The following is a 24,504-nucleotide window of genomic DNA, read 5'->3' as shown; positions in this document are numbered from 1 at the left end:
TTGCAATGTGACATTGTTTCAGAGTTTTCTATTTTTTCCCCTAGTTTCTAGTAGGAGAAACAATATTAAACTTAAAAGAAAGATTCTGAGACTTCAAGTGTACTTTAGTTTTTGCATATGTAACCTAAAAGTTAAACTTTGTAGATATGAGGAAAAGTCACTCTTTCTGCTTCATTCAACATAAGATTTTAGTGGCTGTCTTTTTTTGTCAGACTTCTGGTACTGAGATCTGTCATCATTGCACATTCTTTTTTATGACTCGATCTAGCCCTTTAAACCTACCCCCAGGTTTGTGAAATAATTACGAGCAGAAGCCAAAAACACAACTTGTTTAAGATTAGCCTTGAAGTCTGCCTCAAACAGCCCTGGCCAGCAGCAGTCTTATGGTTTTGAATCCCTGCTGCCCTCTGTGCAGGCACAGTATCCTTGCTGGACTTGTGTTTGCATAGCTGCCCCTGGCACGTGAAAGAAATAAGACTCAGATAGATTATACAGAAGATTATAAAATGGTGGTAGGTATAAAATAACACTGCTATTATCAAGGCGAGAGCCACCACAGCCTAACTCCTGCTCCTTGCCTTGTGTTGTAGCTCCAACCAAAGACACCCTGCTCTTTTTCCAATTCCTCCAGCACCAGGAATCACAAGAGGAACCTACACTGGATGACCCAAAACAATGCATGAAAACAGCTGAGGTTGCTGTGAAAGAGCAAGCCGGGGGATGAGTGCCAGTTCAGCTGCTTTATTGCAGCTTTGCACCTGCACAGAGCAGAGTAGGGCAGCTGCAGACAGGTAAGTTAGTGAAGTAAAAAAATAAAAAGGAAAAAGAAAAAACAAAAAGCAGAGAGGTGCTGCTTGTTATTCAGCTTTTGTGTGGTTTGTACAAAATCTCTTGTGATGCTTCATAACCTGGAGGCGTCTTCTTGAAGGGCACAGATTCCCACACGGAATGTGAAGTGGTCGTCTGCAAGGAATCAGTGTAATTTTGTGAACTGCTTTTCTATTCAATTAGCTTTTCTCTATTTGACCAGGTTAGGAGAAGTAGATGTCATCAGAACAAAAATAATACTAAGAGAAAATTCATGCCAATGGTAAATTAGGAGGATGTTGACACCAAGTATTGGACTGGAAGGTGGGAAGGGACAGAACAATCCAAGGCTTCTGGATTAGAGGTGAATTGGTACCTTGGTCTGAGCTGAAGTCTTCCCAGTTTGAGGTCATATCCTCAGAGAGTCTGACAAGGCAGCATGTACTGTGTATTTCCTTTTCCAAGGGAAACAAGTATAATAATTTCAGCACTGAGAACTGGTACTACTAGAAATGCTTCCATAATGTTCTTAGGTAAAACAACAGATGCCTAAGCAAAAAAGCAAGTATGGCAGTGCTCCTATTTGTGAAGGTCTGAATAAGTCTGTTCAGCAAAAGCAAAATTTAGAACGTGTATTCAAACCACCAGTCTGTTTTGTGCTTATGTGCAAAGAACATGCTAAACAGAGTGATATGACACCCAAATACTCATTTGCCAGTGGAAAAAACAGCCCCGAGTTAATACATGAAGACAGTTGTACATCTTCAATGCTAAATGAGCAGGAAACATAAACAAGACTAAACAAAAATTAGCTTGAAACCTATGATGCCATGCTAAAGAAATGAAAGTATGAAACACAGAAGTAACTCTTCAGTATTATCATTTTATTATATCTGCACTTTTCAACAGAGGCTTCTCATACTATCAATTCTACCTTTTGTTGGCAAATGATGAAGTGTGATAATCTGTCAAATCACAGGTAGTACACTGAACAATAATATTTAAGAATACTTCTGTCCCTTTACTCTTTAAAAAAAAGAAAAAGAAAAATATTTAATGTTGACAATAGAAAAATCAATCTTTCAAGGAGGGGTTGCAAATATGTTTTTTCAGCTGTGGAAGTTTCTGCAGTTACCTCTTTTCACAATGACAAATTAAGCATGTAAGATTGGTAAAAGTTTTTTTTTTCTTTTTCTTTTTCCTTCCCCCCCCCCTCTATTTATTAAGGCTCTTCTGGAATATTAAATCTGCATACAGCTACTGCAGACTTTTCCTCCTCACTAGTACTTTGTTTTATATGCAGCGTATTTTACATCATTTAAAAATATTGCTCTCTACAAAACACTTTTATACACTACTTTTCATTTGCATTCCAAAAAATTGCTGTAGGATTTTCTTATTCTTAGCAAAAGGGGATATATCCCCAGATGTATTTTTTGTTTTTCTTTCTTCCTTCTCCCCTGTGTAAATACTCTTACAAAAGTAGATTTAACAAAAGACCATTCACTATAAAAAACTTCCTCAGCAGTGACATGATACACCACACACCCACGTGTGTAGTCTTTATCAATAACAACAGAAACAGTGTCAAGTGATAAAAATATACATAATTTAAATCAGCCATTTTGGGAATATACTTATTCAAGACCCTTCAAGTGGAGATGAATAGCAGGTTTCTAAATATGATATTATGAGGGTAAGCAAATGAGTCATTATTTGTATTCTAGAGCAATAGAGTTGGGCAAGAACCACACTGCAGAAGGGAATAAGCACTCGTATCTAACTGTTTATTCTATTCCATTCATCACCACAGGGTGCATCTGTGCATGTGAGGTCAAGGTCAGTGATCCTTGTTCACATGAATCATTCTCAGTGCTAATGAAAAACACCCCTGATGCAGCGTGTTCGAACACCAACAGCTTCGGCAGACTTCTGGCACTCCTGACTCACTTCTGCGAGCCAGAATTCACAGGTGAGGCAGAACGCCTGGGGTGGGGGGCCATTCAGGGCTCGGGATGGACGAGAGCTTAACAGGGGCTGTTGGTGGAGATTGGCATGGAAAAGAAGGAGGATAATTTTTGACTGGAGGAAAAAACAGTGCTGCTGTGGGCCAGCTATGGCTCCTTTACACCTTGGCTGTTTGAGTTTCAAAGCTGAAGAGTCTTTCAAAATGAAAAATTAATTAAAAAAGCGCAACCTGGTTCTGAGTTAGTTTCCAAATAATTAAGTTTTAAAGTTATGATAACAAATCCTAATTATCTTTCTCCACAAGTTTCTTGAAGTCAAGGAAACAGAGATGGAACATAGTGGCACATGAAGAATGGTTTATTTTTCTTCCTCCCCCTCCTCCCCTTTCAATCAGTGCAAATTTTGCATACATTTTCTCTGCATTTCACTGTCCAGATAGAAAGAAGGATACATTTTGTGGAAGTGCTGATGACGTATAGATAGATGTGTACAAAAAATTATCACTCAACCATGGAATAACTTTTCAAGGCTGCTGCAGCGACTACGATAATTTGCTATGCAAGTGGATTTATTACTAAGATTACAAACAAAAGTTATGCACTCATGTTTCTTGCACTGCAGTAATCCTTCTACAGAAATTTTGGCGGCCCCTCGCCAAAGCCAGAGGAGGAACTCGATGGCCGGAGGAGTCCCCGGGACTCTAGAGAGGAAGAAGAGGGTGCTCCGAGGAGGTGAGGGAGAGAGGGAAGGAGGCAGGCTGTTGTCTCACCACACATGGTCTTGTGGGAAGTGGGAATCTCAGGTTGAGTTACTCATCGGTATGGAGTCAGGAGTGTGCACAACCAATGATTTTGATGGCAGGAGGTAACGTACACATGTTTTTCAGGGAAGGTGCTGTAGGAGGACTTGCCGGCGGGCAGAAGGAGGTTTGTGCTGAGGGCTGTCATTTCCCAAGCATGGAATTCTTCTGATCCCAGGAGCCCATCGCCGCCGCCTCCGATGCTCTCCCTCCCTCCGGTACGAGCAGCGGGCTGGCGGCGCAGACCCGGCCGGGCAGGGGGGGGCCGGGCGCCGTCCCCAGGGTTGCTCCCGGCGCCCCGGAGAGCGAAGCGGGGGGCGCGGGGCGGCGCTGCCCGGGCTGGGCGCTGCCCGCCCGCGCTGATTGACACCGGCCCGGGCGGAGGCGGGTCCGCGGGGACCGCGCTGCTCCCGCCCGCCGCCGCCGCCGGGCAGCGGGACCCGCGCTCCGCCGCCGCCCCCGCGCTCTCCCGCTGGGATCGCGGTGCCGCCCGCGGCATGGCCGGCGCGCTGGGCAGGGGGGCGGCGTGCTGGCGGATGCGGAGCGCGGCGGGCGGCAGGAAGGAGAAGCCGCCGGGCGCCAAGCCCCAGCCCCGGCACGGTAAGGGGGCGGCCGCGGCGGGGCTCGGCGGGGCGCCCACCGAGGTGGGACGGGAGCCCCGAGGTCCGCGCGGGGCAGCCTCGAGGCCAACTTGCCTGTGACTTGTTTTGCCCGTTCGGCTCCTGTGGGGCAGGGGGATCCTTTTCTCCTTTCCCTTCCAGCGGGTGCGGAGGGAGAGGAGCTCGCTGCTCCCAAATTCCGGCGAGCTGCGCCTTATGTCTTTTATTTGCCGAGGCGAAAGGAGAGGAACAGTGTTCGCGCGCGTTTTGGCATCTTGCTTTGATAACGGCTTGTTTGATTGTTTTTGCAGAAAGCATTTGCAACCTGGCAAACGCCAGTGACCCTGGGAAGAGTCCCCGAAATCTCTTTTGGCTTTCATGATCTTAATGCCCGAAAAGCACTGTTGAAAATTTTGCCCTGTGTTCTCTTGTCTCCTCCTCCCTTACTTGTTCGGGGAGACAGATGCTCTCTTCCAAGGCTAAGCAGCACACAGACAGTTCTCCCAAAATCAGATCCTGACTTTGGAAACATAGAAGGGAGTGGTGTTCCACGAACTATTGAAAACAAGTGTTGAGGTTCATGACCTTTGTGTGCTAAACACTGAATGCGGTTTACCCAGAGCCAAATCTGTCATGTACGGTTTCCTTACTGTACCGCTTGGCTGTCACCGTTCTCTGCTTTGAGGAACAAACCCAACTGTTTGTGGATCTGGTTGCAATGTCTGGAAATCTCTCTAGAGTTTGTTCTAGCTGTGTGTTCCCCCTTGAGTTTTAAATCCACTATTCGGGTAAGTGTGTTTGCATAAGTCTCTGACCTAATCCTTCAAGGGTAGGGTAGCAGCTTAAGTTGTGCTTGAGTTCTGCGTCAATTTGCGTTTGTTCGTTGTTGTATATGTTCGTCCCCAAAGTAACTTTGTGTCTTTCCCTGAGAAACTAATTTGGCTGAAGGAGTAATTTGTGCTCTTTACAAGTCCACAGATTGCTGTAGCTCATGCAGTACTCTTGATGACAAAGATGTTGGGATGACAGGGAGCCTGGCATCTCAGGGGCTGGCATTTTGAGAAGATGCTTGCTAAGGAAAATAATACACCCAAATACAGGTCTGAAACGAATAGAAGCTCAGTATTTCTCCCACTGACTGTCGCCTGGGTATTTCTGAGATAGAGTGCTTTTGCAGCAACATCTCCTTTTCCATTTTGCTTCTTTGTGCCCCTTTCACAAGCCAAAAGAGGAAGCAGACTAAAAGTCGGAGCAAAGATTTTGTCAGTGGTTGTCAAAAGCCCTCTAAAATAAATACTGTGGGGAAAAAAAAGTGTTATCCAGTTAGAGAATAAAAGTGATTGTTTAAAAATAATTGTAAATATTTATCCTATTAATGCTAAGTGTAATGCTGGTAATAGGGTAGTATCATTTTATCACATGATAAAAATAGTTGATAGCATTCCTTTAAGCTGTATACCTGTTATGTGTGGGTATTATACAGTAGCTAGGCACATAGACCAAAATTCTGGATGCAGTGAATTTGGTGGGAATTTTGCCACTGACCTAAGAAGAGCCAGAATTGAACCAACAGACTGTGTAGTGTGAGGTGTCGGGCCAAACTGAAAACATTTGACTGATTCAGCTGTGCAGTTGTGGCAAAGTTTATAGCCCTGCATATGCTGCTATGGTAAATACATTATCATGATAGCTCTACCATAAATTATTTAAATTAGGGAGTTATAAAATAACTTGGTTCTAATTTACCTTAAGGAAAAAGGTGTAGTATGCTTCAGTCTATCAGGATTGCTTCTTATAACTGTTTTCTAAAGAATCATATGACACTAAATTCACATTTAAGTAATTGCTGCAACAACACAGAACACTGAATTACACTGAAGCCTGTACACTTTGCATCCTAATTATATTTCTACTGTAATTTAAAAATAAGCACTGCATTATATTGTCCTTGCAAGGTGTACTAGACTTAGTTACCAGATCACCGACTAACAATTAACAGCTCCAAATGTAAGGTGAAAATGAAATTAGAGTAATTTGCATGTCCCTAATACTGATTGTGTGCTATAGGGAAGTATTTGGGGTGAAAACCAAAGAAGTGGTATTACTTTAGTATGCTTGTAAAATTTTCAAAGTTACAGAAACACTGTTTTCAACAATGGACTTTTAAGTTAATTTCAGCTTTTGTAAGCAGTATTGATCAATTCATCATGCAGGAACAGAGAATTTGCTTAAATGTTTCAGCAAAAGCATTAGAGGGGTTATAAATAAGATATACCTAAAAGTAAAATTGTAGTATGTGAACTGCCAACAGTTTTTAACAAACAAACAGACTGACAGGTTTGACTCATTCATACCCTCATGCATTCAGTTATCAAAGTTAGGTGGGAACTATTCACAAAAGAACTGTATGAAATACTTTCAAATTTGGGAAGTAATATTCCTTCTTGATCTCTGTTTTTGCTGCATAAACCATTTCAGTGATCCACGAGCCTGCATTGGTAAAAAGTGTCATAGCTCTATGGATCTCAACAGCACTGTTATGACTGACACCATCTGAAGACCATGCAAAATATTTCTGTGTATGTTAGGATTAAGATATGTTTATTTGGGCATCACTTAAGGGTCTAAATTGGCAGGGTGCATATTGAGTTGCAGCTGAGCAAACCTGCTATTTAACTGAGTCAAGTTACAAATATTTTCCAGCTTTGACATTCTTCTCACCTTTTATATGAGGAATTATGGAGACTTTTTTATACTTTTCTATTATTTTAAAATACAAATATGAAAATTTCCCTGTGACCTCGTGTGTAAAGGTTCTTGTTTTGTAGTTTCATACCATGTAAAGCACCATAAAGCTGAACTAGAATTTCCACCCATTGTGATCTAGACAGTAAATGAAATCTTGTCAAGATTCCAGCAAAAAGTTTGAGTTCCTGTTGAGACGATGAATACTAACAGTCTTGTAAAAAGTTTCTTTTTGAATGATTGAATGTTGGGTTAGCACTGGGACCTTACCTGTAAAATCTCCAAAGAACTTGAACACTGAGAATGGACAGCAACAGCTGGAATTCTATTACAGATTCTCTTTGGGCAGAAGATGTTATGAAGTAACAATGAAAAATACATAAACAAAGTAATATTTTAGTGTGCTGCTTAAGAAAACTTTGAAATACTTGTATGAGAAAACCTACTCCCTTGAGGAGTAGATGTGGAAAGATTGTGACTAAAAGCTATGAAACGGAAATAAGTTTTAAATTACTTGGTACCGCCAGAAATACCTTCAGGAGAGAAAGCAGTGTTTTATAACTCTTTTAAAGCTATGATAAAAACAGTTACCAGGGAAAAACAGCACAAGTAAATAGTGCTGGATGTATGTATAGGAGTGTGTGTATCCAGGTAGGTGAAGTTTTAGACAGAAAACAATTACTTTTAATTTTTTGGTTTTCTTTTTTTTTAAAAAGAGCTCACAAAATGTGCCATATTTAGACTGGCAAGTACAAGTCCTCTGTGCTTCAGCCAGCACAGTGAATTCAGTTAGTTTTATGCCAATATGTTGAACTATACCTAGGTAGGCTGGATAAAGGAATATGAGCTCTAACAACACAGACTTCTTTTTCACCTGGATCGGCTGACTAATTTTAGTCTTCACCTGTCTAGAATTGTCACAGAATAAGACAAAAACTGTTGTTGCCATGTTTGCTTGGTGCGATGGAAAGGTTGTAGTATGGGAAGAGTAGAAGTCAACACATTATTGCTGCAGGGATGTGGCCTCTTCTAACTGTGTTGAACTGCTGGGAGAATGGAGAGAGAGGGGAAAAAACCCCCACAAACCTGTTCATTGTTTTCTTCTTGTGTAAGCTTAGTTGCATGCACATGTGCAAACGTCCAGGTTGCTCCTGCACTGGACTAATTCCACAGTTAACAGTAAGGCAATTAAATTGTGCTTGAGCTTTCCACTTTCAGATGTTCTCATCTTTGTACATTTCTTCTTGAAATATTGAAGAATGTGCTTCAGTATTTTCTGTTGGTTTTTCCTTTTCTTCCTTCTCTGTCTCCTGGGAAGTAACGCTGTTGGTCGTATTGAGGGAGTCATAACCAAATCTTCTGTTTTGCTCGAGGCGTAGTTCTCTCACCTCACTTTTTACGTGTGCCTTATTGTAGTATTTGTGAAAGTAAATGTGTGAAATTAATGTAGGTGTTTTTATATATATGTGTATATGCTTAATATAAAGTAATAGAAGTTTTCTTCTTGAAGCAAGTAAACATATTTTCTGTGATCAGCTGGAATAAACTGCAGGTAGACTTTTAATATTGAAATATTTTTGTAGCCTGTATGGAATGTATGAACATTGATATTATTTCTTTTTACATCTACTGGCACTTTGATGCCTCAGCCACTTTTGGAGTCTCATTAGTAAGGGAGTGTGCTTACTGTGTAATGCAGACCTTGCTCTGAAGGCATGGCTTTCCAAACAAATGGATGGGTAAGGATTTTGGCCTGGAGAACAAGAGGGGTTGGTTTGCCAAACATATTTTAACTTGATTAGCCTTTCCCTTTGTCCTTTGATGTAAGTGCTAGCTGTTACCTCTTTCTGTGGTTGTTTCTGTCTGTTCGTTTGTAAAAAAATTGTTTATTTGTTTGTTTCTTTTGCTTTGTTTTTCAAATTAATTCATTGTAAAAAAGGTAATACACTAGCGGATGCCTCGTTCATAGACAAGGCTATTTATGATACTGATAAAACCTAGAATTATAACTTCCACAATTAGAGAGAAGTAGTCAGAGCTAAAAATCCATGGATTATTCTAAATTTGAATTTATGATATAATGACAAACACACCCACTAGATCTTAGAAGCACACTCCAAATACGGTTTTATGATATTTATTTAGATCTAATTTTGGCACAGAAATGTAGTTAGGAAACCAAAGATTTCCCTTCCATTTCATACCCAGATATACTTTTCTGACTTCTTTTTTTTTCTTTTTACAGAATATGTGGGTAGTTTTAATCAGACAGAGTCATTAGTCACCTTGCTGGGAAGTACAAGGTGTGATCTTAAAGGGAAAAAAAAAAAGAATCACTTTCCTGATCATTTGGCTTTTGCTGTTGAAAATTCTGAAGCTAGGTGAAATGATTACTCTGACAGAACTATAGAAACTATCTAATTTCAGTACATTCTGAAATATTTTATATTTTGAAGAACCCTGGCTCAGGGGCATTTAATACTTGCCTCTGGAAGTTTCCAATCCTAATATTCAATTTAACATCTCTGCCTTTGTCTTTCCATTTAGCCTTGCCATGTTAAAACAATGAATCATCTTGACCATTAACTACAGTTGGAATGCCTGTTTATGCACTGAATTTGTTTTGTCATGTTGCCTTAATAATTGATTGGAACTGTGGCAACTCCTGACTGCTTTCCCATATGAATTTGGGCTATTCCCAGTGCTGTTCTGAGCAGTAGAAGCATAAGCCATCCCCAGACCTGGAATGTCTTTATCCTCTAAGGGTTCAACTTGTTTTCTCATGAAACTGTAAGGTAGCATTTTCATTTTCTGTCTTCATGCATATGACATTGTGTAGGGGCTGTAATATTTCCTGTAACAGTTGAACAAGGAATATTGTTATTGTACATTCACTTTGACATATTTTGTTTTGTTGATGGATTTTAAATTGGTGCTGATTAAAATATTGAAGCATTAAATAGCAAGTGAATCAAAACTATAATGGCATTCTTTGAATAATTTAGAGAAGTGACATGGTGCAAAGCAAGCACCATGGGCTACAAGGCAAGGAGGCTGTGCCAGCAAATGCAAATTTATACCTCTTGCCTTGTGAGTGGGCTTGGAGATAGCACTCTGGTTGCTAATTAAGCAGTACCTTGAAAATAAATGCCCTTTTATTAAAAAGGCATTATACTGACAGTTCCTTGACTCATTAAAAAGCATTTGCCTTAATTATGTAGTAGTAAGTATCATTGAGATTATTTTCTTTATTTCCATGAAAAAAATTTTGTTGCATTTGGAAGGCAAATACTGGAGGATCTACTTAATAAATAAGCCCAAAGTACTGTGTAAAATGTGTTCTTTTTAAGATGGCTTTGTGATCTTGTCTTGTGCACTGTAATGTCTAAGAATATTTTTTGTGTGCTCTTTATGACCAATTTTCATTGAGTTGTTGATGCCACATTCCTGTGGAAAGCATCAAAAAGTAGAAACGAGGAGTAGGAATTAGTGGGTAGAACTTTCTTCTGAAGGCAGATTAAAGTAGAACTGTTAGTTTGTGATAATGAACCCAGGAGCCTGTGGAAAAAAGCAAGAAAAAAGAGTTGTTATAGTCAATGACTGCATTGCGCTTTGCTGTACAAACCATTCCAGTGTTTTGTTCAATGCTTATCACTCTGAAGCTCTGAAACTACAGAGCTGTCTTAACTGCTGGCATTTGTAGTGAGGGGGAGGAATGGGAGGTTGAGAAGAGATACTCCTTCTCCAGAAGTTGGGTTGAGTAAATTTGTGTAGTGTAACCAGATGTCCTCATCAGTTTCATCTCTTTGGCTGATAGGCGCTGTGGTTTCATGTGGGACGTCATGGTTGCTGCTAGACAAGAAGTGGGTGTGAGTAAAATTTTTTAGGAGGTAAGTGAGAGGAGGTTCTGTAATGAGAAGCTGTACACAGAGAGATCAAGGGACCCCTGCGAAACATTCATAGCAGCAGGACTGCAGAACAGATGAGATGCTGTATTCTGGGACAGGCAGAATGTTTCAAGACTTCTGCATCATTTTAAAGTATAAGACATCTTCATAATCAAGTCCTGACATCATTAATGAGTGGCTTTTAATGTTCAAACCTGAATTAGCGGGAACGGGAACACAATATTCAATGTTTATTTAACTTAGAGGTGTGAATTTTTGGCTTTCTAGCTACTTGGAATTCCAATAGATATTCAAGCATGTAAATCCATTTAAAAACCAAAGGAAAGTGGTTTTTTATAGAACACAATATATGTTTTAGGGAAACACGGTCTTTTCCAGTCCTGATGACGTTGGAATTCTGTAGATTCTCTAGGGCAGGACTGCTCCCAGTCCAGGTATTGATTTCAGTTATCGCTGAAGTAGCCTGAGGGATGGTCAGTTGTTTGTGTTGATGGTACTGCTGGGTGCAGCCTAAATTGCTTTGAGCATCTGGCCTACAAAGGCAAGTTCCAATGAAGCAAGAAAGAATTTACCACTGTTTTTATTCATTGTGCAGTTGTGGAGGATGTCTTGTTATTTTTCACTGAGAAGCGGTAATAATCTGATTAGAACAGAAGCATATATTGTTGGGGTTTTTGTTTGTGGTTGTAGTGTTTGTTTTCTTAATGTCCAGGCTGAAAAGCTAGTCCCAGCTCAATTACTTTAATTTTTGGGAGAGGACTATGTTGCAAATGTAAAGGAGGGAAAAAGATCACCTTACAGAAGCGGTAGTGAGTGGAGTGAGATTCTGATCTTGGAAGGGTTTGATCTCATGGGCTGTAGCTGCTTGCTGTATGCAACAGATCAGTGAGCTGATTTTTCAGGCTTTCTGAATTCTTCTGTTTTGGCACTTGTTCCAGGGAGTGAGCACACAAACGATCTCACAGAAGAGATGATTAACACCTGAGAGTTTTTCAGAGTTCTTAGCAGCATTGAGCAGTTGTTTCATTGCAGGGAGGGTTAAGCTGTAGCTACATCCTTGACTAGCTTATTTTCCCACTTAGTCCTGCACCAACACAATGCCAGTTTGATGGCAGATGGACATTCTTAGCCCAAGGCTTTTGTATTCTGCAAACTCAAACTCCATTTTATGATTTTCTCAGCATAAAAAGGAAAGTGGCAAAATTATTTATTGATATCTTTAGACAATCGTATTATGACTTTGGTGTGGGGGTTTATGTTTGTTTGTTTGTTTGTTTTGGGTTTTTTTAAGATCTAGTTAAAATATTTAGATCCATTATGTTCTGATTGTATTCAGCATATCCAGTGGAAACCTGAGGAATATGCAGAATGATTCAGGTTGGAAGGATCCTAAGGAAGATCTCTAGTCCAGTTTCCTGCTCTGTGTCAGCTGTGAGATCAGACCAGGTTGCTCAGGGCTTTCTTCAATCCAGTCTTGAAAACATCCAAGGAAGGCATGCACAAGATCTGGCAACTGGTTACTTTTTCACATCAAAATGCCAAAGAGATCCTGATAACTTTAGAAAAGTGTGAGTTCTAGGTAATGGCCATCTTCCTAGAAATAAGCCCAGGTGTAAGGGGTGCTAAATTGATTCCACTGATGATCTGAAGTACCACTTGCAAAACATAATGCAAGCTGCCTTATTTTAGGATGTTCCAGAAAAGATACCATGGAAAGCTAATAATTTGCTAATATCCATAGTGCTTTGAATAAAAAGAATTATAACTATTCCTAGGCTTGCAACCCCTTATCTGAGTTCACCTAGGAACTTAGTTAACTTTTTGAGAAATACAGAAGAGTATGCCAGCTGTCTGGCCATTCAACTATCTGCCTAAATCAGAAGTGCAGGTAAGATTTTGTGACAAGAAGGGTCTTGGCAACCTGAGTAACTGAAATGTTCCAGTGCCATTATAGCACAGAAGTCTCTGGTCATTATGGAAAGAGTCTGAAAGACAATGCTTTACTGTTTTTGGTGATCTGTGGGGTGTGTGTGTGTGTGTGTTTGTTTTGTTCTCTTTGGGTTTGTTTGTTTTGATTCGGGATTTTTTTTGGCCCCCCACAGGTTCCCAGCTTTGGAGCAGTAGTGTGGCTGCTGGTTCTGATGTTCCACTTGACACCCTGCCCACAGGGTGGGTGGGTTTCTCTGGGTGTCCCCTGTGTCTGGCTTAAGGAATCTGACAAAGAACCTGCAGCTCCACTGCATCTTTATGTCCTGGTATCTTCTTCTGTACAAGCCTACAAGTGATTTTTACTATTTTCCAACAATATTCCTGTGTAAGAAATTTCCATGCAACATAGCCTGCATGCAGTAGTACAACCTTGCTGGTAATATATTTTCCTGATATAAAAGAGTACTGTTTTTCTTTACAAAGCACATTATAACTTTTGGTATTACCTGCCATTGTCTCACATATCCTAATTAATTCAGCTATTTGGTACAATTAATTTGTTAATGCTTCTGCAGTCATGTAATAGGATACATTGGTCTACCAACAGTCTCAAGGCACTCATGTTAAAAAATTGTTTAGAGACTCACTTTCTTATTTAATAATATTTTGATAAGACCTTTGGATTTTTTTCTCTTCCTTGTCTCGTTCTCAAGTGTTTGTTTGTTGTTTTGTTTTCTTTAAATCTGACATCTGATTTTATCTTTGTCCCACTGCTTTTTGCAGGTTTTGTTTTTAACAAGTAGATGGGTAAGCATTTCTACCAGTACAGATATGATTCAGAAATCTTTGATCAATGGTTTTCCTTGAAGCCTACACTCCTGGTAATATTTCGGGTGTCAAAGCTAGGGGCAAAAGATGGTTGAGCAACTAGTTCAGTAAATAGAAGTAATTTCCCTAATTTAGGGAAAAAATAAGAACTCTATCTGCTATCAAAGTTGTGAAAATCGGGCAGTGGCTGAATTTGTGATGAGAATCCCAAGATGGATTTCTCCCATTTCTAATATTTTACGTGTTTCTTGAGAGTTAGCATTCATACTTCAACAGTTGTTTTGTAAAACGTGTCTATGTTTGAGAAAGGGTGTGTGAAGCCAATCCATACAGTAGAAGGAATTGCAATGAACTAATAGCTTTTTCAGGAATGTGTGTTCTCTGGTCATAACTTACAGAGCCTTGAAGCTGGCACAGAGAAATGTAGGGTGTGAAGGGTGCCATGAAGAGCTTTCATTGTCAGAGCAGCGCTGCACAGTGCGTGTCTGTGTTTACCACACTTTGTCGTTTGTATGTTTTTGCTACAGAAGACGACAGCAATCACAGCAGGCACTCCTGAGCAGCGTGGCTGGGAACTCTGCTGCCATCTGTGTTAGCGCTGCCTGTTCCTGTTGTGTACTTGCTTCCATATGTATAGTTTAGCACTTAGTCTCTATCACCATTGGAGTAGTATATCTGAAAACAGTTGTGATAATTAGAGTTGATGGCAAACAGTCATTTAGGAAGTTAATTAATTTGTTTTCAACGTATGTGCTCTGTTTTTATGTCTTTTTTTTTTCTTTAATATCTCCTACTCCTTCAGAAACATTTCATGAGATACTACTGCTCATTCCAAACTTGAACTCATCATTTTTGGCTTTGAACATCGTAATAACCTCCACGGCAACCACTGTGATGCCATAAACAGAGGGTTTGACTTCAGGTGAAGAATGTAGGCAGTAAAAGCAGAATAACCCATAAAGGAAAATGTGGGAGGATGGGGAGGACAGGGAAAGTGATTATTCTAGCTTTCTGTGTAGTGATACACCACCCACCCCCCCCAGAACTTTTATTTTTTTAATCTTTACTGATAGCTGAAAGATAATAAATTCTTTTAAGATGTCAGAGTAGAATTTCCATTTTAGACAGTATAATTGAAAATATATACAAGTAATGGAGTTTTATTCTGCATAAGGTTTCTTTTTCTCTCTTTCCATTCATTTTTAAAAAATCACTTTAGTAAATCCACTGTGGGAGGATAGTTTTGCTGCTGTACTTTTCCCAGGATGCAGCAAAAGAAATTGCATTTGCAGTTCACAGAGAATGAAATTAGACTTGCTCTGTCCTGATGATCCACTACTCCTACACCCGGCACATTTCTGGGAGAGACTCTTGCATGCTAGAAGAGACAGTGCCCTGATTGTACTTGCACCTGCTCTTGTGCATGAAGGAACAGGCACGTACTTGGGCCCACGTAGCCCCCAAATTAGAATTAGGCACTGTGTGGAGTACCTCTGTGTGAGTGTCTGCCTTCTCTCTGAGGCGTCATTCTTGGAAGGGGAGACTTCAAACGTATCACTTTGTTTGCTTATAGGGGTTGAGACAACCTTATGTTCTGTAATAGATTTATACCTGCTCAGAAATACCATGGTCTCAGAGAGCATCAGGCAGTTGGAGGATATCAGTTTTTATCTTGCATATTCACAACACAGTTAGGTGCTAACTGTAGTATCAGTAAAAAGTAATTGGGAAATGCAAATCTCATTATAGCATCTGGAAGAGTGGACTGTCACTTACTTTGTTTTAGTTGGATGGTAGACAGAATCACACACAGTCCTTTTTCTTCTTGAGTAATAAAATCTTGCTCTTTAACCCTTCAGCCATCCATCCAATAGGGATTATGTACATAAACCTTTATTTCTAGTCTTTTGTATCTGGCCAGTTCTTTCCTTTGGTCTGTGGCTTCTTAAAAGCAGCTTCAGTTAGACACTCAAATGACCTTAGTGCTCATGGAGCAACTTAAGTACCTGTGTGCCAGACCGCACAGCAATAAGTACTTCCTTTCCTGACGGAACAGAAATTGAATGCCTATAGTGCCTATAGAGAAAAAATTCTTCAGTAAGAGCAGAGAAAGCCCAAGGATCAGCAAGGATCTCCATTTAATATTATGCTGATCCTGTGCTCCACAAAGCTGGTTAATGTGAGGAGACTTACACTAGATATGTATCTTACATATATCTATATCTATATCTATATCTATCTATATATATATAAAATGAGCACTTTCTATTCAACAATTCTAGCAGTTTTCATTTACATTTCAAAGGCAGAGAGAGAATGAGAGTACTCGTATCTGTAATTCCAATATTCTGATAGTCCCTCCATCTGGATGGTGGTTCCTGTGAAACTGACACAGTCTGGACAGTTTTCATCAATTTAATTTGTTCCATCTTCTCAGATGAGCCTTTAATCTCCTGTTTGCTGATCCTGGGTTTATAATCAGATTTGACAGTGATAGAATGGCAGTAAATATCTTGATATAAAAGTCTATAACATAGTAGAATTGTTGTTTCCTTACTCCTTGGTGAAGTAAAATTTTATTTGTGAAGAGTAAATAACTTTGAAGCATAAAGCTGCCTAGTTTCAGGCCATTTTCAGGTGCATCTGTTAACAAGTGAGATGTTTATTATTTTTTTCCCTCTCAAAAAAGACAAGTAAAAGGCTTATTTGTTACCTGCTTCTTAATATTTTTGGAAATGAATTTGATGTCAACTTGACTAATTATTCTGTTTCCCAAGAGGTTGATAACATACTGTTCCAAATAAGATCTAAATAATAAATATTTGACCTGTGGATATAATTTTCATTCCTAAATAAAGCCATTCCTGAATAATTTTAATGCTGTTGACAAAAACCTTATAGTTAAGTGAATGAAAATATGTTTAACAGCTGCATTTAGCAAAAGCCTGTTCATGATTTGGGTTTTTTTTTTCAGTTTTGTATACATGTGTTGGCTGCATAATTTCTGTATCTATTGATGCTTCCCATCAAAGTGGAAAAATCCTTTCTCTTTGCTTTTTAAGCCATCCTCTGCATAATCTTACAGGTCAAATTAATGGTAAAAATATTCAAAAGAGAAGGTTGGAGATATACACAAAACGACGAGCATACCCAGGTGAAGTGCAGCCGGTGTGTGTGGAATAAAGAAATGTTGCCCAAACTATAAGCTGTAATCAGTCATGTTTCATTTTAATAAAGCTTTTTTTTCTTTCCTTGAATAATTTTACCTGGCTGTGTCTCTCCTTTAGTTTTTATATTCTTATTTATAATTTTGGCATCATCCCATTGTAGCCTATCTGCCTGTACTTAACCTTGGAAGGAAAAAGACTCTAAATACACTGCCATATTTTCTTTCTTTCTCTCACTCTTCTTTTCATGATACACTAATTTCCATGTTTTTACTGTTCCAAAAATTTTTCCCCTGTATTCAGTTCCCATAACCTCAGTTAAATCTGAGCTTCACTGTCAGAGACAAGAATTTAAATGTGTTTTTTCCCCTCCTGTTTAAGCCTTTGCCTTTCCTTGTCAGGATTTGGTGTTCCAGCCACCTGTGTATTCAAATGTCCATCTGGCACACTACAGAGTTTTCTAATTATTTATATCTATCTATATATCTATATCTATATCTATATCTATATCTATATCTATATCTATATCATCTATATCTATATATCTATGGCTGAGATATAAATGTCAATTTTCTTTTCTTAAGGAAATTTGTGATGGTTTTCCCGTGTGTGAAATTATTCAGTTTTTTTCTTCACAATTGTAATGAGAGTCCAAATTGTCAGCCCAATGAGCTCCAAATTCCACACTTGCTTATATAGTAGTCCTGTAATTTTCATTTATGCTTTCTCTTCTTTCTCTTGGTTTTATGCCAATAACTCCAGGAAGATCAAACATAGTAAACTTTCTGGGTATAGCTTTAGAGATAGAACAGAAGATTCTGAGGAAACCATGCTCCTAACTGTACACTTCAAGCCCAAACTCCAATCACGAGATGTACAGAGAAGTGCTGGTGATGACTGTCCCCTTTGGAAGCTGCTGTTTTCCTTGATGTTGCTGTTGGAAGAGGTCTTTGTTGTTTTGGGTACATATGAGTTAGAGAACTCTGGAAATTGCTGAAAGAGAGAATCTGATTTAGGACATTCCCACAGATTTTGTGGGGGTAGGGAAGGACTGCATTAGTGCTCATCACTGACAAATGGTAAGAACGTTTTTATTGGGTCACTGTTTCTGACAGTTTCATCCAGCTGCCTTTTTGGTTCTCTCTGGACGTGCTGTTACAGAACTTTGAGAAACAAATTGAAAAGTTGCATGCAGTAAATGAGCAGTACAAGTTCCTTATTAATGCTACTTTTTCCTTTGGCAAGCTTTTCCACTTCAGAGAGTATATTTTTTCCCCTGCACTTAGAATTAATTTTGTATGCCTTGACAGCCAAATTATTTGATGTAGGAGTAAAACATCACATCTGTCCCTCACTTGAAGCGGAACACTTGGACTGAGCTGGTCCTACCAGCGCACAATAGCATCAAACGGTCCATGGGCCGGAAGAGAATCTTCTGGTAGGAGGGAATTATTGCAATGTGTGTGGGCAAATACAAAGCTGAGGTGGAGTTCAACAAATGGGGATGTGTTGCATTTATGTTCAACATTCAGGCAAAAGTGATAACCATCATTGTTCATGCCAGCATGTAGCTGACTTTTAATTAGCTTGGAATTATGCTTTTGCTGGTTTAGGTGAAGGATGGTAAAGATTTTTTCAGCTGAAAATAAACTGCCTGAGATTTTTGGAGAGACTGTTACTGAAACCAACACAATTCCTATAAAAACTTGAATTCTATACAACATATAAATTATTTATTTTTTATATATGTTATATCCATGTATAAATTAAATATTGATGTATAAGAATAGAGTGCCTGTTGTGGTAAAGAATGTGCACAACTCCATAGGAGAGGGGATGCAGCAATGCCTGACTCAACCAGTTATAAGTGGTTTTCTGGCAGTGAGTGAAGTGCTGAATTTAATGATTTGAACATACAGGGACCTATAGGCAGTGTCTGCACAGTGGTTATTTGCATCTGAGAAATGGGAACAGGTATCCAAGGAATTTACTGAGGTAAGTTAATAGGTTTTTGAGTGTGCAGAAAGATATATGTACTCTGGGGAAAAGTAGCATGTGACCAAATCTGAATGCATAGGACTTGAACGTTGTTGGTACTTTGTAAAATTGCTTATCAATATCTTTTTGAGTAAACAATTTACTTTAGCAAGTGTGCAATATTTTTAAGTGATGAAATAAATATGATAGCAGTGATAAGGAGGGTGATAGCAAAGAGTGTGAGTAACAAAACAGTAGAATTAGGACACCAAAGCCTCACACATGAGGTTTTATTTCCAGATACAGAACATTCTGCAACTGAGCCTGCACAATGTGAGTGTAGTATATTTACAAATGAGATGTGGAAAAGGGAAAATATTTAACTGCACGAAAAAAGCAAAAACGCGTATAATATACAGTGGTCAGCAATAATGATCATTCCAGTTCATCAGTTGGAAAATGTATTTGACAAATGTCCTAATCACAGAATAAAACAGCAGTGTGAGAGTGTTTTAGTTCTCCTTTAATCAAAGCCAGGAAGCAAATGAGAATCCTGAACTGGGTATCTCTGCTCTGCCTATGGAAACTGACAGGTCTCGCAGTAGGAATACGATGGTTTGTGAAAAATGTAATTCATAAAGTGAAACTGTTGCATGTTTGTATATCTGTGGAATTTATCTATTTTTTAAAACGTGGAGGAAAACAGTGAGGGCAGCTTTCCCACACAAAGTTCAAATCATTAGATTAGCTACTAGGATAACTAAATGAGCAACTTGTTTTAGTAGTATCTGTAAGAGAACAGAAAACCATAGAAGACCTGCATCTTTCAACAGCCCAGTTAACACAGAGCAAGTAGTGAACAGAGTGACCATCAGTACTCATGAAAAATATACCTACTGAGCAGACCAGGCTGAAAGGGAGATGTGTTGGGGGGTTTTTTTGTTTGTTTGTTTTGTTTTGTTTGTTTTTTTCTCTTGTAAGTTCAGAAATACAATTCTCGCACAGAGGTAGTTGGGCTGCATCTAGAACTTTTTGTATCTGCCAGAAGATATCACTAAATAAGAATGTCTTTGGAATTAGCCTGGCATTTGGGATGTTTCAGAGGAAAGTGAACCAGGCACTAGGGGAGCTCTTAGATGTTGATGTTGTCGCTGGTAACGTTGTTGTTGCAAGGAAAGGAAAAGTCAGGGAAGAGGCAGTAGAATACTGTGATGTTGGGTTGTAGCAGCTCTGTGGGGCACGCCACACAGTGCATGTGTCTAAATGAAAGGATGAAAGGCAAGGGTAGCACTTGTGGGAAATCAAAGGAAGATCAAAGTAAATCCTAAGGGTGTCAGTGGTTCCAAACCTTCGTGGAAACAGCAATGTTAGCTACACTGTGATAGTTCTGGAAATTCCCCAAAACAGGTGCCAGTGTAAAGACTGTACATGGTGGGGTTTGCTAGCAGAGTCTTCAGAGACATAGGAAGCTACAGCAGAGTAAAATTGGTAACAGCTCTACCTAAAAGACCAGTGGTCAAGGTTAAAATGGCAGATCCCTGGCTGACATGGTGTGACTGCTTACATTACTTGAGAGCCAGATAGAAGCACAAGGACTGGCAGTGGGTTAGATGAACTGGATCCTGTATCGCCTCTTGCAGTCCATGGCACTACCATAAAGCAGGCAACACGTGGAAGTAATTAATTCCAATCTTCTATGTGTATGTCCCAGCCTCTTATTTCTGCTTTTCCTGGTTCCCTGACAAAATTTCCTTCTCCAGGTTGTCCCAGGCTTATTAACACTTTCAGTACCCCCTATATTTTCTTATTCCACTCTGTCTTCTAAGCCATTCACATCCAGTAATCTTTTCCAGATTTGTGGGCAAAAAATATGTCTTCCTAGTCTAATTTTCCCAAAAAGTCTTTAGCCATGTCACCACAAAATTCCACCTGGGACAGACATAGAACAAAAAAAATATCCTTGCAATCAAAGTTTGGCAAAGTTCTAAGCTGGTAGTGGGGTTTTCCTGATTGGAAATGATGGCAGCATTGATGTGCAGTGCTACCAGGGCTATTACAGTGCCTTGTAATTGCATCTTTTCATGTGGATTCTGACTAAAAAATTGTCAAAAGTTTGAAGGACCAAATTATGCCTAGCACTCACACCTTGGATTAATAGGAGGCATTTGATAGAAAGGGACTTATTGAGATAGATGGAAAACAAAAATACACTTCTGTCTGACTGTTGCCCACACTTAGAGTTGGCAGTCAAGGACAATATGTCTAAAGGAACAAATGCATTATTTTTTTTTTCCTCTTAAATGTATTGTGTGTTTGATAGTGTTTGTAGGTTTTGTGTAGATCTTGTGCAATAATAATATTTAAAAATTAAACAGAGACATTGTGAGATTTCTAAAAGGATGCAGATACAACAGATGAACATTCACTCAATTTCCTTTTGGCCCTATGTATATTTACTTGCAGGGAAATTCAGCATGTACTCAAAGATGCCCTATTTATAGTCTATTTTGGGCCTCTGTCTTTAACTGAATGAGATAAATATATGTATTTATTACATTTTTCTTTTTATTTCAAAACAGCCCAGCCAGGGAGTAGAACAACTGTTTTCTAGAAAGTTCCTACTTTGAGTAGAAAGTTTGTATCCAGAATAACTCTCCCACTTCAGGCAGTTTTGCTCTTAACCCAGATGAGATAACTTTACACCTGAATTAGTTTGTGTGTCATTCACTGTTTCAGTGTGGGTACACAGCCAGTTTTGCTCCCTTGCTGTTGTAATTCTTGGGAAATTAATGCAGCTGAAATAATAAAATTTCAAAATTGCCAAGCTTTTTACTTCTGCATTCATACCTATAGTAGTCCAGAGGCCCTAGACTCTCTTGACAGTGACAAAATGTGTTCTGGCAATGTTAACACTGAAATGCAAAATTCTTGGCATATCTGGAAGCATGAATGAAGGAATGCACTAAAGGACTAGGGCTACTTCAAAACAAACAAGCAGGCAAGGGAGCAAGCAAAGACAGTACCACAGGAGGGCTGTCAGAATACAGGCTGCCTTGGTGCCTGGAGTGTTTGATGAAGTTCAAGTATAAAAGCAGGCTTATATGAGAAAAGCGCCACATTGCCTGAAACATGTGTCTTAGATGCAGTAAGTTCATTGTGTCCTGAAGGCAGATTTAGGCCAAACGTCTTCTTTTCCCAGTGCTTCGTTCTAGATATGCCACTGGAAGGAGCTTAAACATGCCAGTTATTCATAATCTCTGGCACTGTTGGGCAGCAATCCTGTTAGGATAGTGGAATGAGTGGACATCCATAGTCTTCAAACACAGAGGAGAGCAAGCAAGAATTTTTTCCTGTTATTTTATTCCCTGCACTTGCATTAAAAACTGAAATTTTCCAGGGATGACTGAAATAATAGTGAGGGCTGGTATATTTGGTTTGTGTGTCAAGGTCTTGTTAGCAGTGGGGGGGCTACAGGGGCGTCTTCTGTGAGAAGCTGCCACAAGCTTGCCCTATGTTTGATAGAGCCAATGCCAGCCGGTCCCAAGATGGACCCACAGCTGGCCAAGGCTGAGCCAGTCAGAGATGGTAGTAATGCCTCTGGAGTAACAGATTTATCAAGAGAAAAAACCCCTGCTGCACAATGGCAACAGGAGCCAGAGAGAGAAGTGAGAATATACGAAACAACTCTGCAGACACCAAGGTCAGTGGAGAAGGCGGGGCAGGAGGTGCTCCAGGTGCCAGAGCTGAGATTCCCCTGCAGCCCATGGTGCAGCCCATGGTGCAGACCGTGGTGAGACAGCTGTGCACCTGCAGCCCATGGAGGTCCATGGGCGTTCAGGGATGCACCTGCAGCCTGTGGATGAACCCACACAAGAGCAGGTGGATGTGCCTGCAGTGGACTGTGACCCTATGGGAAGCCTGCTCTGGAGCAGGGTCCTGGCAGGACTTGTGGACCTGTGGAGAGAGAAGCCCACACTGGATCAAGTTTGCTGGCAGGATTTGTGACCCTGTGGAAGGGGCCCACACTGAAGCAGTTTGTGAAGAACTGCAGCCCGTGGGAAGGACTCATGGCTCCCATGAGATGGACCCCGGGTTGGAGCAGGGGAAGACTGTGAGGAGTCCTCCCCTGTGGAGGAAAGAGTGGCAGAGATGGTGTGTGATGAATTGACCACAGCTCCCATTCCACATCCTCCTGTGGTAGAGAAAATGTGGAGTGAAATTGAGCCTAGGAAGAAGGCAAGGCTGGGTGGAAGGTGTTTTAACATTTGGTTTTATTTCGCATTTTCCTGCTCTGATCTGATTGATAATAAATTAGTTAATTTCCCTGAGCTGAATCTGTTTTGACCATGACAGTAATTGGTGAGTGATCTCTCCCTGTCTTTATCTCAATCCATGAGCCTTTTGATGTATTTTTTTTTCTTCCCAGTCCAGCTGAGGAAGGGAGTGATAGAGCAGCTTTGGTGGGGATCTGGCATCAAGCCAGTGTCAGCCCACCACAGCTGGGATAACTTACAAAGTTTGAAGCAGGTGGGGAAAAAGTTGAAAATGGGCATCAGGGTAATCTTGGCCAGCACTGTGACCACCCTGGCATTAGAAATCTCTCACAAAGGCTGATTGGAGAAGAGCTGAAAATGGAGATGAATAAGCTCTCTTGGAAGTAAGGTTTTCCTGTTTTTCTGCAGGTCTAGCAAGATGAAATGATTCATACCATGGTCAGATATGTTCCAGAGAGGGAATGGGACTGCATGGTTGGGACAAAAATGCAGGTTTGGCAGCCACAGTTAGACTCCCTTGGACTGCTTCAGGCATACCACATTAGGTGACAAGTCGCTATCCTGTAGCTGCAAAAAGGGCATGAGCATTAGGCAATGCTTATGCCATATTTTCCTTTTCCCATTGCCATATCATGTTTTTTACTCCTTTGCAATTTAAGCCTTTTGAATGCATGCCTCAGAGCAATGTGGTGATTGTTTGTGGAGTTTCACAATATATTATATACTCTATTACCCACTCTTTCTATCCAGAGCATGCCAGTTATTGCACCAGGACTCTGTATGAAAATGCTTTATGATTACCCAAGTGCTCATAAAATGACGTAGGAAAGTCATCTGATACAAGAGGGAGGAAAATGACATGGACCATTTATTGATGCTGGTATGGAGACTTTAACTGAAAAAAATAGTTTTGTTTAGAGTGTCTTCGAAGAGTTCAGAGTAGCACAGCCATTATGGAGAAAAGTCTTAAATAGCTGCTGAGAATCTGAGACATCTGTAAGGAGTGAAAAAGGGTAAAGAAGATGTGGTTTTGATCTCTAGAATAAATACCAGGAGAAGGTCAAGAGAGTGCATTAGCTGAGGGAAGTACCTTGAAAAAGGCAGGGTTATGCAGGAAGGGCATTTGGGGAGACACTGAAATAACTCTTGAGACTGTAATGATGAAAACTAAGCACTGTGGGCTGTGATGAGGACAGGAGGACAATTAGAGATCACTGAACTATCACATTTGTCCTGCAGCATTTTACTGCCTAGGAGAGACTTGAACTTTTTGATTTATAACCTATTGAACTAACATATGACCAGTCAGGACTTCAAGCATGTGCTACAGCTCTATTGCAATTTTATGTTTTACTGTTCATATTCAATTAAGGAACATTTCTATTTTGAAAAACATGCTAAGGCCATCTCTCTAAAATGCAGCTTCCTCCTAATGACATCAGTTCCTAATAACTTGTTTATGTAAAGGCAGAGCATTAATTTTCTTACTTACACTAAGGAAGA

The 24,504-nt window shown here is 40.0% G+C and overlaps 1 protein-coding gene across 7 annotated transcripts in view; it reads left to right on the top strand.

Moving 5' to 3' along the window:
- The first annotated feature begins 4,071 nt into the window (after positions 1-4,071).
- Positions 4,072-24,504, top strand: part of ZNF385D (zinc finger protein 385D) — a 428,588-nt gene continuing 408,155 nt past the window's right edge. For 5 of the 7 annotated variants that reach the window (XM_069007264.1, XM_069007268.1, XM_069007262.1 and 2 more), the window contains exon 1: positions 23,294-23,384. Coding sequence is in view for 2 of the 7 variants with exons in the window: in XM_069007262.1 (XP_068863363.1) it covers positions 23,359-23,384 (26 nt within the window). In the remaining 5 variants the exon portion in view is untranslated. Of the gene's footprint in view, positions 4,175-23,293; positions 23,385-24,504 lie in introns of those variants that run through there. The other 2 variants (XM_069007261.1, XM_069007266.1) reach the window with 2 other exon arrangements.

This window comes from Aphelocoma coerulescens, chromosome 2 (genome assembly GCF_041296385.1).
Source record: "Aphelocoma coerulescens isolate FSJ_1873_10779 chromosome 2, UR_Acoe_1.0, whole genome shotgun sequence".
In the NCBI taxonomy this organism is placed as follows: domain Eukaryota; kingdom Metazoa; phylum Chordata; class Aves; order Passeriformes; family Corvidae; genus Aphelocoma; species Aphelocoma coerulescens.
The sequence above is the reverse complement of the archived record's forward strand: the minus strand, read 5'-3'. Positions and strand labels throughout refer to the sequence as shown.